The 15,499-nt window shown below is 40.1% G+C and overlaps 1 protein-coding gene across 3 annotated transcripts in view; it reads right to left on the bottom strand.

Annotated features, from left to right (window-relative positions):
• dop1a (DOP1 leucine zipper like protein A) overlaps positions 1-15,499 on the bottom strand; it is a 30,995-nt gene that overhangs the window by 9,927 nt on the left and 5,569 nt on the right. Inside the window, exons 6-21 of one of the 3 annotated variants that reach the window (XM_086077758.1) lie at positions 15,217-15,315; positions 13,549-13,648; positions 12,124-12,233; positions 11,370-11,484; positions 11,148-11,268; positions 10,934-11,053; positions 9,349-9,466; positions 8,532-8,561; positions 6,977-7,234; positions 4,539-5,061; positions 3,473-3,756; positions 3,245-3,397; positions 3,064-3,164; positions 2,713-2,978; positions 490-2,608; positions 28-139 (exon numbers count right to left, since the gene is read on the bottom strand). In XM_086077758.1, the coding sequence (XP_085933884.1) occupies positions 28-139; positions 490-2,608; positions 2,713-2,978; positions 3,064-3,164; positions 3,245-3,397; positions 3,473-3,756; positions 4,539-5,061; positions 6,977-7,234; positions 8,532-8,561; positions 9,349-9,466; positions 10,934-11,053; positions 11,148-11,268; positions 11,370-11,484; positions 12,124-12,233; positions 13,549-13,648; positions 15,217-15,315 (4,629 nt within the window). The remainder of the gene's footprint in view (positions 1-27; positions 140-489; positions 2,609-2,712; positions 2,979-3,063; positions 3,165-3,244; positions 3,398-3,472; positions 3,757-4,538; positions 5,062-6,976; positions 7,235-8,531; positions 8,562-9,348; positions 9,467-10,933; positions 11,054-11,147; positions 11,269-11,369; positions 11,485-12,123; positions 12,234-13,548; positions 13,649-15,216; positions 15,316-15,499) is intronic. The other 2 variants (XM_086077759.1, XM_086077760.1) reach the window with 2 other exon arrangements.

Here is a 15,499-nt window from a genome sequence, read left to right as displayed (position 1 = left end):
TAATTAGGCGGTGTGAAGAACCCTCACCTGGTGGTACTGGTAAGTGGGATCAAGCAGGCAGTAGTGGATGATTGCAGTTATTCCCTCCAGTACTGTGAGTAACAGGTCAGGAGGAATGCAGACAGCCATCCATTGGGGTCTGCATAAAAGAAAGATTAGATGTACTGTATATGGAACCCTCTTTAGTTACAAAACATGGTTGCTTCACCCAGGGCTGTATATACTATTTATGCATTCATTCCAAGGCCTAAGGTGCCACCTAGTGTTAAAAACCTGACTTGCATGTGAAAATGCCGTTTGTAGCCTGAGATAGCAAAATTAAGTTTTATCTTTGTACAGTTTATATATTGTAATAACTTCTTGAATTTGATACAATATTATTTAATATTTTTGTCACCGGTCCTTAAGCGGTTTGAGCTGCATTTGAAATTTAAATAATGCATGCAATACACATATTGACTGTGCTATCCATGATATAATTCTCAGTACCTGGTGTCAGTAATCCCAGTCTCATAGCGGTACTGGTGAAGAAGATTGTCCAAGTTCCTGCAAAGCTGCAGAGTGACTGATGCAACCACCCTTCTTAGAATCCTCCTCATGTATGGCAGCGTGGCTGTGATGAGTCCAATCCACTGCGGGTGCATCTTACACGCATGGTGTTGATGCAGTGCCCTGATGACGGCGCACAAAAACATGCCCTGTGCTGTGATCGGCTGTCCATGAAGGTACTGTAGTGATGTCATTGGCTGCTGAGGGTTGACATGCTCCACTTCTCCACCTAACATTTCAAATCCAGTTCCTGTGCTACTGCCTGCTCCTACGCCTCCCGCAGCTCCTGCCGCAGGTTCTCCTCCTTCTTCGAACGGCACCAGAACTCTGTGCTCGAGTACAACTAGACTCTGAAGCAGTCTTAGTAACTGGGACTGGACTGCACTACAACTGTCCATCTGATCCTCTGACAAGTTGATAACACTGTCCTCAGACAGACCTTCCTCCACTGTGGACATATTTACACCGGCCGTCCGTTGGTCATGCCATTTCTGGGCGCTGAATATAGAGGAGAGCAGGCAATGGAGTACCACCTTCTGAACTTTACATTTAGACAGAACATCATATATGAAACTAGCAAATCCCTTTGCTGAGCCCCCTGTGACTTTGGCCAGCTCACTGAAAAGAAGAGTTAATACCTCTATACTGGTCAGCTGCATGGCCCGGTTTCCAGCCAAGTCCTGAGGGCCTGCTGTTACATGGGCAGAGTAGAAGCTTCTTAGGAAGTATAGACAGAGTGATATGATGATTTCCAGATACATGGCACTGCGGAATGAGTGGGAGTGAGAGTCTTGTGCGATGGGGCAGTAGAAGTCTTTGCCCATGACAGAGACCCTGTGACGAGCTAGGAGGTTTTGGAGCAAAGACAGCTGGGGGGTGTAGGTATTGTTGATGCTAGTAGTGGAGATAGCACTTACAAACCCTGAGGGAGCAGACCTTAGCATTGCTGCGATTGCCGAAAGTGCATGCAGGGCCCTGGAGGAGTCATATAACTGGAGATATAGAAGAACATGCTGGTAGAGAGGATGGATATTGAAGCGAGGTGGGGCGGACGATGATCTACGTCCTGCGACACTAACACCTCCAACATTCCCACCTGAACATCCACTGGGTGAGCCAATGTCACTTTCAATTTCTGATACCTCACCTTCCCCACAGCTATACCAGTTCTCCAGATCTAGGCTATCCCCAAAGAATATACTGGGTGTTTGCGTTTTTTCAGCCTGGCTTGCTGCCTTTCTCCGTCTCTCCTCCTCTTTCCTTTTGGACTTTTTCGTTTTAGGCTTAGCCCCTGTGGATTTGTCAGCCAACTTCTCCATAATTTTGCCTTTAAGGCTGAGCTGGGTGCTGCTATGGCTTCGTTTGCGTGCTTGAGAGTTGTCCACCTGCAGATTGTGGTCTGAAATGGTTGGGTCTGAGTTGTCAGGTAATGTGACAATGGAAGGTGAGGAACTGTGACGGATGATACCCTCTCTGTGCTGCTCTTCTGCAGCAACATCAGTTGAAGGGACACCAAGGAATTCTAGTGTTCCTTCAGCCAGCATCTCTGGCAGTGTCTGGTGGTTGGAGGTGTGAGGAGGTCCGGAGTCAAGATGGTGACCCGTGGATGTTTCTGAGGAAGTACTCTCCGAGTCTGACTGAGGCCAGTCTTCAGACTGCATTGGCACATCAACAGACTCTTCAGCTACTAAACTCACAACATTTTCTATAAGATCATTTACAACAGAGAAAACAGTCTCCTCTAATGAGTCTTCAGACATATAATCTAAAGGTTGATGGTCTGAACTGTTGGATGTGCTGTTTACAGCCTCTGGCTCATCAAAACTTTGATTTTCCACTGGAGAAGACTGAGAACCAGTTGATTCAGAGGAATGGGGCTCCTCCTGCTGGTCAGCAGGCTGAAATCCACTAGTGAGTTGTAAATTCTCACTGCTCAGACTCAGTATAGACAGACTGTCACTCAGAGGGTTAACGGTAAGACAAAATGGCTCCATGTCACCGACGTCCAGACCTGGGAAATCTCTCTGTGCCATCCTGTCCACTTGGATATGACTGAGGTCTAATGATAGAAATCAAAAACAGAATAAAAAAAATAATTAGTCACATCTACTAATATTTACGAACAGTATATAACATGTACAAAATTAAAACAAGGCTACTCACTTTCAGAGAAGCCTGAGTCTCTGGTGTCTATAGGTTCCGATGGCTCTTGTTCAGACAGGCCAGGAAAGACATGGGCCCAGTGTCGTTGGGCTTGGACTTTTTGAATGGAAACTCTATGGGTCTTTGGGTGCAGTAGAAGGAGAAGGAGGGGCTCTAGTACCCGAGCGATGTCATGTCGCTGAAGGACCTGATTAAGCCATGCCCGGCCAACTGAACTTGTACAAGGGTCCCAATAACTAAGGCTGTCTAGCATGATAAAAAGAGATCTGTCGGGTAAAATAAAAGATGAAATAACAAAATAATTAGAAGAATACCAAGAGCACCGAAAAGGCAAACTGCATTTGAACCAACCTGTCAAATGTTCGATTAAAAGGAGAAGATTTGGTGATGTTTAAATCTCGTGTCAAATGCCACAGCACAGAAAACTTCACATGGGCTTCTAGCCGAACTCTCTGAAAGAAACTATACTTCAGCATGGATTTCATTGAGACAAGTGTTTTTGTGAGACTGAACTGATTTTCACCGCACTGACCTTGTCACGGTGCATGAGCTGCTGGCTGATCACATCCTCACAGATGCTGGAAGAAGGTACAAGGTTGTGGAGCTGATAGAACAGCTCCACACTTCGTTGATGGTGCTGTGGTGTTCCTTCACTCAACTGATCCCACAGGATCAGAGCCACATTCTATGCACAAGCAGATTAAAGAGAGTTAGGGAAATTGGGGGGAAATTCAAATGGTTGGTCCCCTATTAGTACTACCTTAAAGAAGTCTGTCTTGTTTGCAATGTACTTAAGAATTCCCTGAGTGAGTGGGGGCCTGATGACGACAGCTACTCGACCTTGACTGGGACTCATGGGCTGAGCAGACTCAGAGCTGCCGCTGGATGCCACACTCTCAGCTGTCACCATGGCCACAGACTGGGTGAGTCCCACGAGGTCCATTAGTAGAGAAATAGCCACACCTTGAAGATTGAAGTTGCTAGCCAAGCAGGTGGCATCCATCAATGCCTGCAGCCACTCCGGCAGAAACCCCCGCTCGCTCTCTGTACATACGCAGAGAAACAAATGTTTAAATATACAACAGTACAACATATTTATGTTGTTTACACAAGTTGTAATGTCTTTCATAAATAGGTGTATGCACTGTGAGCTAAAGCCACACTTTAACACACCAATAACATGAACTGTGACTGAATTATTAAAAACAAACTGTTAAGCCAATAGCTTTGTTGTGTATTTAGGGTTTTTAATATCTTATCTTTGTAGATTTAAATAATCATTACAAAATTATTTTCTCTAGGTGAAGTGAAACTAAATGAATTGAAGTGTGGTGAATGTGGTTTCCCGATCTCATAACTTTTCAACATCACCAACCTTATCTTCTGTGTATTACTCTCTCTAAAATGTTACGACAGAACAGATATCAAGTGTTCACACTCATGTACTTTTACAAAGCAAGCCTGACAACACTAGTGAAAGGTTTTAAAGGGGAAGTCAAGCCCCCAAAAATTATTTTGAAAATAATAAGTTCTATGCAGCCCCACTGGTCGTCTAAATATGGTATTCTGGTTAATATTGCGTTGCGTTAAATTCTGGTTAAATCCAGCTGTTTTTATCCATCTCAGGGGGTAGCCATTTTGATGGAAAAAAAATAGCTGGATTTTGCCTCAATTCTTATTCCACAAATGTAATATTAATCAGAATGTCATGTTTAGACTAGTGAGGTCACTTATAACATATTATTGTCAAGAAATGTTTAAGGTTGACTTCCACTTTAATGAAGCCCTGGTTACACCTTTAGACAAAGGCTCTTTGTGACACTTACCACACTCTTGCTCTTGTGTGGGTGAGGCCTTCAGGTTTCCCTCTGCAATGTACACTGGAAAACTGGAACACTCCAAGAACAGCTGGCAGGCAGCAGTAAAAGCAGCAACATAGTCTTTCTGAGCCATCACAGAGTCCGAGCATGACTCAGTCTGGTCTAGATGCACACCATGTTGGGTACCCTCTAATACAAGGCTTGTTGACTGTACCACGAGGCCTCTGTCCTTCTCGTCTGTTTCCAATTGTTGGGAAGTTATATACAAGGTTATAAGGCGAGAAAGAAATAGCTGGAAGTGTTCCAAACAGCACTGCATGACTGGTTTGTCCACAGGTTTAGATTGAGATGGGCCTGAGGAACGAATGCCTGTCTTATGCGATGGGTGAGTTTGAGGTGGTTGTTCTGTATCTGGGCCATTCTCATGGTATTGGATGAAGTCTGTGAAGCAGCTTTCAGATGAGCGATTGGGATGATTTTCTACATCTTTGAACACCTCCCCACTTTCATGTGTTCCCAGAGTTACAGTCTGTGGAGAGACAAAGAGGAGAGAACACTTTAGTAATCTCTTCAAAACCTCATGTTTTTGCATTTTTGTATTCGAGCCACCAACACACAAAATAAATTCACACAATAAATAATCAGCAGTAAGTTAAAGGTAATATATTCAACACATATTTCCTCTTGATGAGACTTTAAATAAAATTATGAAGAACAAGGGCTACAACTTTTAGCTGCTGTCCACAGCTGTTCATCTGACGAGAGATTCACAATTACATGTAAACAACAAAAAGTGCAACAAGTAAGAATTCTGTTTTTTTATTTCAGTTCAGTTATTGGGAGCATGAAAGTGTCCTGGGATTCATCCTGATCAAGGCAGCAGGCAAATTTTGGAGCCCAGACTCAGGTGGCATGTAGGGTAGCACATCATCCATATGCTCCTCGGGGGGGTTGGGGGGTGTGTGGTCTTAAAAGTATTTGTTGGATGTATGTGGCATGTTTTCCACTCTGTTGGAGATCGCGACAGGCTATTTATTTCATTCTTCTCTACTTCCAAAGAGAGTGCATGGGACCTGGGCTCAGCTGTTGGTTAACTATCATCTTTCTCTGTACTCCTTACGGGCACAGCTCAGTCCATGTGGCCCAATTCATCTCTGAACATGGGACAGATTGACTGAATACTTACATCATGCCACAGTGAGCTTGCACTCACTATAAGAAGCAGAATGCTAAGTAGGAACCAGGAGGACCAGGACAGCCAATGAGTAATCAAATGTTTTGTCTCAAAGGAGCACGAGAAGGACGTTCCATTGGTGGGACCACCATCCCGATTTCAACTATCTAAAAAAATTTGTGGGTTGAATCAAGTTTCTTTTCTTTTCTTCCCCTTTTTTTTACAAGGCCTTTGCATCTGTGCAGTGCCATATAATATAATATGTAATCGTAGATCTAGTAATCGCTAATTGTAATACATAGGTCTTGTCACACCTTACAGGAGGCTGACATGCTTCACCGCCATCCTTCTGCTACAAATATCCAAAGGAGAAGAACTTAGTGAACGTAGTAACTGGTGGTAGGCTTGCGAAGTGTGGTCTCTCTGAAAATGCACACTTATAACTTAGGCCATTGCATTCTATTAGGTCACCACTAGATGGCAAAAATTATACTGGTCCTCGAGAGCCGGAGTCCTGCAGGCTTTAGATGTGTTCGTCCTCCAACACACCTGATTCAAATTAATCAGCTCATCAGAATGGGTTGCAGAAGCCTGATAACAATCCTGATCTTTAGAATCAGTTGTATTGAAGGATGGAAATATAAAACCTGCAGGACTCCAGCCCTCGAAGACCAGCATAGGGGAAGCCTGCTTTAAGCCATGATTGGATTGTCTTCATGTAGAGTTTCTTTTCGCTTTTAGTTACTATTGGTTTAATATCTAAGTGTATCAATTTAATGTTGAAGGGAACACAATATACTATGCAGCAGGTGTGTCCAAATCCGGTCCTCGAGGACCACTGTACTGCATATTTTAGATGTTTACCTCCTCCAACACACCTGATTCAAATGACCAGGATCATTATCAGGCTTCTGCAGAGCTTGCTGATGAGCGAGCTGATCATTTGAATCAGGCATGCTGGAAGAGGGAAACATCTAAAGCATGCATGACAGCGGGCCTTGAGGACGGATTTGGACATCTCCGCTGTACAGCCATGACTACATTGCTCAACAAAAGGTTAGTACACAAGAACAATTTTGATTATGATTATACTCAATTGTGGTTGGATTCTTACAAATTATTAATGTATTTTATCTTTTTATCAATTGAATTTCATTTATTGTGTATGTAGAAAATACTGATTCTAAAAGGAAACTGAAGGGTTTCTATCAAATTTGGGATGTACAACTGTAAATCGTGTGGAATATGTCAATGCTTTTACTGTACTCACTTTAATATCACTTTTTTTCTCCTTTGTGCATTCTGAAGAATTTCCACAGGAACTGGAAAGGCCATGCACCTGGGGGCTTGTGGGCAGGGCCAAAGGGGACACTAATGGTGGTTGTACTTTGCTCAGGATCTTGGAGCAGAGACGCAGACAGTGAGTGAGCTCTCCAATTTCCAAGGTCTGCAGGTGACAGGTTAGTGCAGCCACCATGCGCAGCAAGAGCTGAGGAAGATGTTCTGTCTGGATCTCGATGTACGTCTCCTACGTAGGTGACAATAGATTTTACAATGTTGACTTTACTAAACATCATACAACACCATGTCATTACTCAAAGGTTTTTTCTCGTCTCCTCTCATTATAGACTCATACAACAATCTGGAAATGTTACGTAGAATATGTAATGACAAACATTGATACATCACAAACAGCTTTTGTCTAACTCCAGAAGAAGAAAAAATGACCAGGAGTGTTGGGAGTCATTATGGTGAGAGAACAAAACAGAAATGGGCATTTCATCAGGACTGAAAGACTGTCCATCACGGAGGTCCGAATGACGAGAATTTAAAAAAGGATGGACGTAGGTAGCATTGACGGAAGTGGGTTTTCGTGCATCAGTGTAATCATCATTATCCGGGTCAAGTACTGTCTGACCCATTTTGTTGACAATTGAAGAATGACGGACAATCCGTTACTGACGGAATGCCCACCATTGTTTGTCGGTCTTAAAATAGAGATGACAAAGTGACAACGGAAGCGTGGTTAAAATAAAAATGACGGACTGAAGATTACAGCGTGTTCAGCTTGGACTGATGATGACGTTAGTGTGCCCAGGGCGCTGACGAATGACAGACAAACTAAATTTTCTATAATGCCCAGCTCTCAATAAAAATGACCATGAGTGTTGGGAGTCATTATGGTGAGTTAAAATAATGAAGGAACAACTACAGTAAATGTATTTGTTTCTAGTTTTGGTCCATCATACCCACTTGTATTTATTATTTGTACTGTAATGAAAATTATAAATTTTGTTATACCGTCTATAAAGTATTTTACAAGTCTTTCTACTTGCAATGTGAATTTACTTCTTGTATACCTGATTGCCATTTTGTGCAAGGAGGTTAAATGTTATAGAATATACTGTATGTATATTAATATATATATATTATGTTTAACAAGCAAAATGCTACTAAATTTGAGGAGGGGGAAAGGATAGAGGAACAATGAAATAAATAAAAAAACATAGCTGGTATTCATATTTCTTGAAAAATATGTGAGCAAGACAATGGCATAAAATTGCATGCAATTAAAGGCCATACACACTGGGCAAATATTTCATTGTCGCAAGATCCACACCAAACTTTAAGGATGATCTTATATTGCCTGAGATTGTTATTTTCAGTTAAGAGTAGTGGTCAGTCATTTATTAAGAAATTATCACATCACTAAAAGCTTGGTAGAAATAGAAGTCAAATGGATGTTGGTGGGATGTTGCTGGAATGCTATCAGAGCCTCAGTGAAGCAGGATGAGGTGAAAAAGCAGGAAAGAGCAGTACTTTACCTGGCAGATTACCCTCATGCTTCTAGTAGGCTTCAGGGAGAAAGAGCAAATAGTTTGAACAGACAGGAGCAAGCGGAGCACAGGCCACAGCGCACTAATCACATCCCACTCTTACCAGAGTCCAAAACACACACACACACACACACTCTTGAAACAGGGTAATAAACAATGATTTCCAAACTTTTCCGATTGGAAATATAGGACAGATAAGCAGATTTCCAAACTGTGCATCAATTTACAAATCTGCTATATGTATTTTTGGCAGGGAAATAGACACACAAGTATGTTTGTGCTTGTGTGGGGCGTTGCACACCTAAGAAACAAGAGCGGAGGCAGACGTTAACAATAGGACCAAGAATTGTCTGTTCAGGGTAGAGAACTAAACAAAAACAGCAAAGGATTTGAATGAGCTAAATAAGGTCGGGAAGACGGTGAGAAATACACAGTATTAAGAGCCCAAGCAGAGCCAGGAAAGAAGGGAATGTCAATGCACAGAAAGGTGCAGGACGACAGAGACACGCAATGTGACAGAGAAATATGAAAACAGCGACAAACAAAATCTGTACATTAAAGGGAAATAAAATGAATGAGCTAACAATACAGAAATAACTATTATACTAAACTGGTAACTGTGCCAAAAACCATGACTCAAATGTGAGAAACTGAATACAGGACATATGAAAATGAAATAATTATTTATAACAGACTTTAGCTGTACATGATGGCAGCTAAATCAAAAATAACGTGAAGACAAGAGAGTGATGACGATGGTGTATTAAAGACCAAAAGATAAACAACGCAATACAAGTAAACTTACCAAGGAAACGATGTCCAACAGGAAATCAACTAGCTGACAGAACTCCATTAAGGAAAGCTCTGAGGTACCTAAACTCCCAGCATGCCTTGGAATACTGGTTTGCACATTCAGTGTCGTCCTACAAAAGAAGCCATATGGTGTCAAGTGAAAAATCTTGATGTCTTTTTCAAGGATAGTCATCAGTGCAAATTTGCAATTTTAATGCATGTTCACCCGTTGTGGGACTTATTAAGCTCATCTGACAGCTATGGCTGTTTAAAAGCGCTATATAAATAAAGATGACTTCACTTAACCTTTTGCACAAACATCCCCACATTATGATACCTTAAAAGGGAAGTCAAAACAGTTTTTTTTTGCCAATAATATGTGCAAAATCCAGCAGTTGTTGTTAATATCAAAAGGCGGCCATTTTGCCACTTGCTGTCGAGTGAAAATGACATCAGGGTTGCTCAGTAGCTTAAAAAAACAGGTGAGTTGTGATTGGTCGTTGCCTGAGCGACTGTAATGTCATCTTCAGTCGACAGCAAGTGGCAAAATGGCCGCCCCCTGAGATGGGTAAAAACGGGTGAATTTTGCTGCATAACTCATATTCCGCAAATGTAATATTAATCAGAATGTCATATTTAGACTAGTGAGGTCACATATAACATATTATTGTCAAGAAATGTTTAAGGTTGACTTCCCCTTTAATAAGTTTAGCTTTTGTTTTTCAAAGCCCCATTAATATACCTCATATTTTCAAAATTATACATCAGTGGTCTCAAACTTACAACCCGGGGGACCATTTGCAGGATGCTATTTTCCGGCCCCCCTGGCATTAGAGATCAATGTAAGTGCGGGCCCCACCTTTTTTGCTGTCTCATTGCCAAGGGTATTTTGTGTTTTTTGTTGTTGTTTTAGATTTTTTTTAACACTTATGGGCTGCCATAGCTTGGCCTCATACTGTTTTTAGCACAGCATAATTCTGAAGTGACATCAAGTCTCACTCATGTATTTTTCAAAACATGCCGTGAACAAAAAGGTTGGTGACAAGAACAGTCAATTTCAGGAAAAACAGGAGACGAAATTTCTTTTTTGTTGAGCACACAGCCACCGTATTAAATGCATAGAAAAAATTGCAGTTCTCAAGAAATCAGACGGGAGATGAGAGACAAAACCTGGTCAGCAATCTTGTTCACGTTCTTAAGAAGCGGTAATATTCCGAACTGTTCTTTGTAAAGATGTAGTACATTGGATTAGTTTAATTGTACTTTTTTTTATTTTTTATACCGGAAATCTTATTTTGTGGAATACTTGATGCGCTCCAGACCCTCCCAGACTATCTGCGGCTGCCCCCAAATTGAGTTTGAGACCCATGTATTAAATGCATTGCTGCAAAAGGTCAATTTCATATTTAATTAGACTGTAAAAAAAGAGTCTATTAATTAAAATCAGTAACTGCACTGACCTCCTGTAAAGTGAGGAAAATTAATGAATCACATTAGGCATCAGTAAATCATGTAACTTTTTGAGATGAGTCAATGAGTGTACCTTAACACAACAAATACAATGATACAATTATATAAAAATTAAAAACATCAAAAACCTGCAGCACTCCTCAAACCAGCGAGCAATATAGTCCCACATGTAGAATGGCTCGAAAGAGTTGAACAGTAGATTGGCTGTTTTAATCAGTTCTGCTGTCTTTTTGTTCTCCCGAAGTTTGCTAAAAAGGAATCAAAAGGCCAACATTTGCATTACACTATCAACTCAAACTTTGGTAACACATGTCAAAAGAGGAAACGGTTGATTGGTGTAACCTGCTAAGGTGTGTGTGATCCTTGCTGAAGGAACTCTGGTTTTGGAGGCCCAACTCAGTTTTGCAATGTGTGTGCAGCGTACGAAACACTTCAATGAGAACATCCTCTAAGATAGCTGGACCTGATGAGAGAAGCATACGAGACATTAGCTGGACACCGGAGGACAACCTAATGGAGTCACAGCACCAACTGTCCTGTAGGTATTGACATATTGTTTATTACCAAGCTCTGGTTTGTCAAGCAGACTGATGAGGATGCGAAATGGCTTGAGGTCATGCATGAGGATGCTTTCCTCTTCGCCGCCTCGCGCTTTCCCCTGCAATATCCCCACCATTGCCTAAAAACATGCAATGTAACAGAAGAAACACATTTTTCATATCCAGAAGTATTACTTGGTAGAACCTTTGTTCGAAAATTTGGCTAAACAAATTTCACTATTACATCTTCCACCCCTTTCTCTCTTTTTTTTTTTTTTCGTGTGTTCACGCTCCGTCTGCCACATAATGAGCTGAAGCCTGCAAAAAGAGTCCCTGTAGTGCCAAGCCTCTCCCAACGGATGGAGTTCCAATAAGTACCTCTGAACAGATGGCACAGGAGCAAATGACAAAAACAAAAATACTTTCTAAAACTAGATTTGCCTTCTGGTTTCTCTGTGCTCTATGTGTTCAAATCCCTGGAGTGCCACAGCAGAGCACATGGCGGAGTTAAAAGACAGTGAGTGGACTTCAAAGAATTTGCTGCCGCAAAAGGCAACATGACATGCAAAAAAAAACAAGAGAATTTGTAATGCTGGAGGATAAGTCATAAAAGAGATGGATGTAACTGGCAAAAATAACAAAATACCCACATCATAAAGAAAGATCCGCCTAAATTAATGGCATCCCCTGTTACACAGACAAAACTCTTAAATATGGTCAAGTCCTCTGGGACAAGATTTGTTTTTGATCTATAATGTAATCAAAGGCAAAAGGCCCACCTGGACTAGCATGTCTTTTGAGAAGGTGTTGAAATAGTGGCTAGCATGGTCTTCTGGGGTGCTCTGTCGAGTGGCGCGGGGGCCTGTTTTCACCCCATTGTTGTCAAAACCTACAACAAAAACAAACAAAAATCCCAATTAATATAACATTAAAACATAACATTTGATTCTAATTTATTAAGGAAATAAAAATATTCAAAGCCACCTGGCCCAATGTGAAAAAGTACTTTTTGTACATTTACACTTGTGCTGTACAAGAAACCACTCAACTTTAATTTTGTGTATGAGCAAGTGTTACCTGAAAAGCCAATAGCCACAATTATACAGAACACTATATGGACTTAAATAGGGGTCGTTATGGGTTTCATGCTGCTAGTTCCGATATTGATCCGAATACCTTTTGTACTTTTTGTTTTCAATTAATTGATGAATCACATTTTAAAAATCTAAATTTCCATCTTTTATTATACAAAAACAGGACATTATTTGAAATTGATAAATGCAGAAAATGCACAAACATATAATCATTCATTAATGGTTTGGTCTATTACATGTCAGAAAATAGGGGAAATAATGATCCAGATAAATGCATGATTTTTCCGCAGTGATGATGATGATGGTTTGCCGTGCACCCGTGAATTAATGATTGATGGGCCTGACTCAAAATCATGGTTATAGTTCATCTGGAGCGATCGGCTTCGTATAGATTTCAGAACTTTGTACGGCCTGGTTAAGTTCTTGATCTAGCTTTTGTGTGTTGAGGTACAATCGTGTTGGAACAGTCAAGAGCAAGGGTACTAAAGTGTAAGGCACAAAGAGCTTGTAAATCAAATTCTGACTTAGTCATCCTTTAAAATGTGTCCCAAGACCTCGGTCCATATAGCGAGGTAGTCATGTTTGGAAGAACAAATACAGTGAGAAAAAATATTCACGTTCCAACACTTCCATTCTCCAGACTAAGTTAGCATATCATTTGTTATTTCAGATGAAAGGGTGTTGAAATGTTTCTGTCACAATCATAGAAGGATACTTTAAAAACAACTTGAATGAAGCTTGCTACATACTTACCAGCATGTGTATCCAATATGGGTTGCAAACAAAAGAAAACAAAATAAGATTACGGCCTCAGAACCACATTTTTGTTTCTCAGAATTTAAAAGGGTAGCTAGCATAAGGAAGTAAAGGAACATTGTGTGGGTATCAGAAATTGGCATTCCAACAGTCTGTCTAGTATAATGTCTTGTTTGAGTCAGCGTTGCTTCATATTTAAAAAAAAGGTTGGCTCATGTTAACATTGTGAATGAATAATGTGTTCCTCTAGTGCATACGTTCACATTAAGCAAACAAGTGTGTCTACATTTGACAGTCAAGTACAATGAGTGTGAACCCGTTATAAGGTCTGGGGTCTGTGTGTGTATTTCGCACCCAGCAACCATGCGTAGAGTCTGCGGTTCAGGGACATGTCTCTTCTCAAAACTACATGCAAAGCAGCAGACAGGATCCGGATCATGTCAGGGCGAGTAGCCTGAGCACAGCAGAAAAGAAGCATTGTGATGGATTTGTCATAATACGTGACACTGCACAACCAAGAAACCCTTTCACACTGCAACCAACAACTCCACAAGTGTTTTTAAGTTTCTAAGTCTTGTCAAATTAACTCTGAAATTGTTCTTAATGAAAAACAGACTACCATCAGAAATACTACCGTCATTTCTGATATTAATGCACTTTCTTTTCTAAAAAAATAATCATTACAAATTTGAGGGTGTACATTACGCAGTACATCGCAAGAAAGGAACTGAAAACATGTTTTCTCATCGCATAGACATACTGTTTACTCGTACCTATGGGTTGTGAAAAAGGTGCACATTTATTCCAACATAAAATGTCTAATGTTCCAAATACAGTATACATAATTTTCTTTGGTCTGGGGTGTGTTAAGAGTGGCCCAATGTTATTATAGTTACCACAACTAACAAAATAACTCAAACTAAAATGTGAAAAACAAAAAACTAATTAAATAAAAACTTTAATACTATATTTTAAAAAACTAATATTAACCTCAACTACACCTTCCTAAAAAAACAATCTATAATTCTAGTGGAAAAATAAGTTCTTCATTTTCGTCTCTGACATTTAATATCATACACGAGTTGTCGGCGTTCTTTTTAAATGCATTTATTTCAGTATTGCTGTACAGTATGTCCATGCAGAAGACGGAAGGTCAAACAGTCGTTGTAGAATTATAGTTTATTTTACTTTATTACAACAATACTTTGTGAAATTAATATTACAATTAATTAAAAAATAAACTAAAACAAAGCCTTTTAGTAAAAAAATTTAAACCAATAAAAACTAACAAACTTGCTCTAAAAACTAACTAAAAGTGAATTTAAAAAACAAAAGTCAACATGAAGTACAAACAAACTATAATGAAAAGTCCCTGTAGTGCATTTGTCCCGATGACAGGGTCATGTCTGACTCAATGTTGCATTTTGTATAAAAGTCAGTAAGACAAGACAGTAAGAAGTATTTTCCAGAATGAGTCTTTTTCGCCACATCGCTTAGGAAACATTCAGCGTATATCTGGGACTATTTTTTCTTCAAGTTAAGCGACAACAGCTACAAGAAAGGTTCGAGTGTTTTCAAGTGAAACTTTTAGAAAGGTAAGAAAACTCATCTTTACAACAACAAAAAGTGCCTGAAGTTCTGAACACAAGAACTATCTATCTATCTAATTAGTATTTGGAGAATTTTTTATTTTTTTAGCATTAATACCAGAAAATCGGGGAGCGTATAATACACAGGAAGATAAAAAAAATAATCTGTTTTGAGTTGTTATTTTAGGGGACCATATTACATGAAAGTGTATTATAACATGAGAAATGACAGTATGTGAAAGTACTGTAGTTGTGAATTTCATATGAATCAATGGTTTATTTTGGCTACCACACACATAACACAGAAAAGAAAACACAAACATCCCTTAGAACATCTAGATCTAACATCAACAGAAAAACATATAAACCTTTCATACTGCACTAATACAAAGGCCTGAGTTTTCATCCAGATGGCATCAACAGCTGTTCTCACCTGGCTCATGTGGAAGGGGAAGCAGAAAAGGATCAAATCTAAAGTGCTTCTCTGCACCAGCACACTCGAGTCCTGGACTGATGTGCTGACAGCCTCCACCTGATCAGAAAATACACAGATGTATGGAAACATTAGGTATGGGGCGTGATTGATCAATTACTGACTGATTGCTAAGAATGTTGATCAAACTAACATTTTGAGGTTATGTCGCATAGCACAGAATTGTGGCAATAGAATAGAACTACCGGTACAGTGTCCGAAAATAATTGGTGCTATCAAACTA

This window comes from Leptonotus elevatus, chromosome 6, assembly GCF_054856555.1.
Source record: "Leptonotus elevatus isolate MCC_2025b chromosome 6, RoL_Lele_1.0, whole genome shotgun sequence".
Taxonomy (NCBI): domain Eukaryota; kingdom Metazoa; phylum Chordata; class Actinopteri; order Syngnathiformes; family Syngnathidae; genus Leptonotus; species Leptonotus elevatus.
This window is presented reverse-complemented; position numbering and strand designations above follow the sequence as displayed.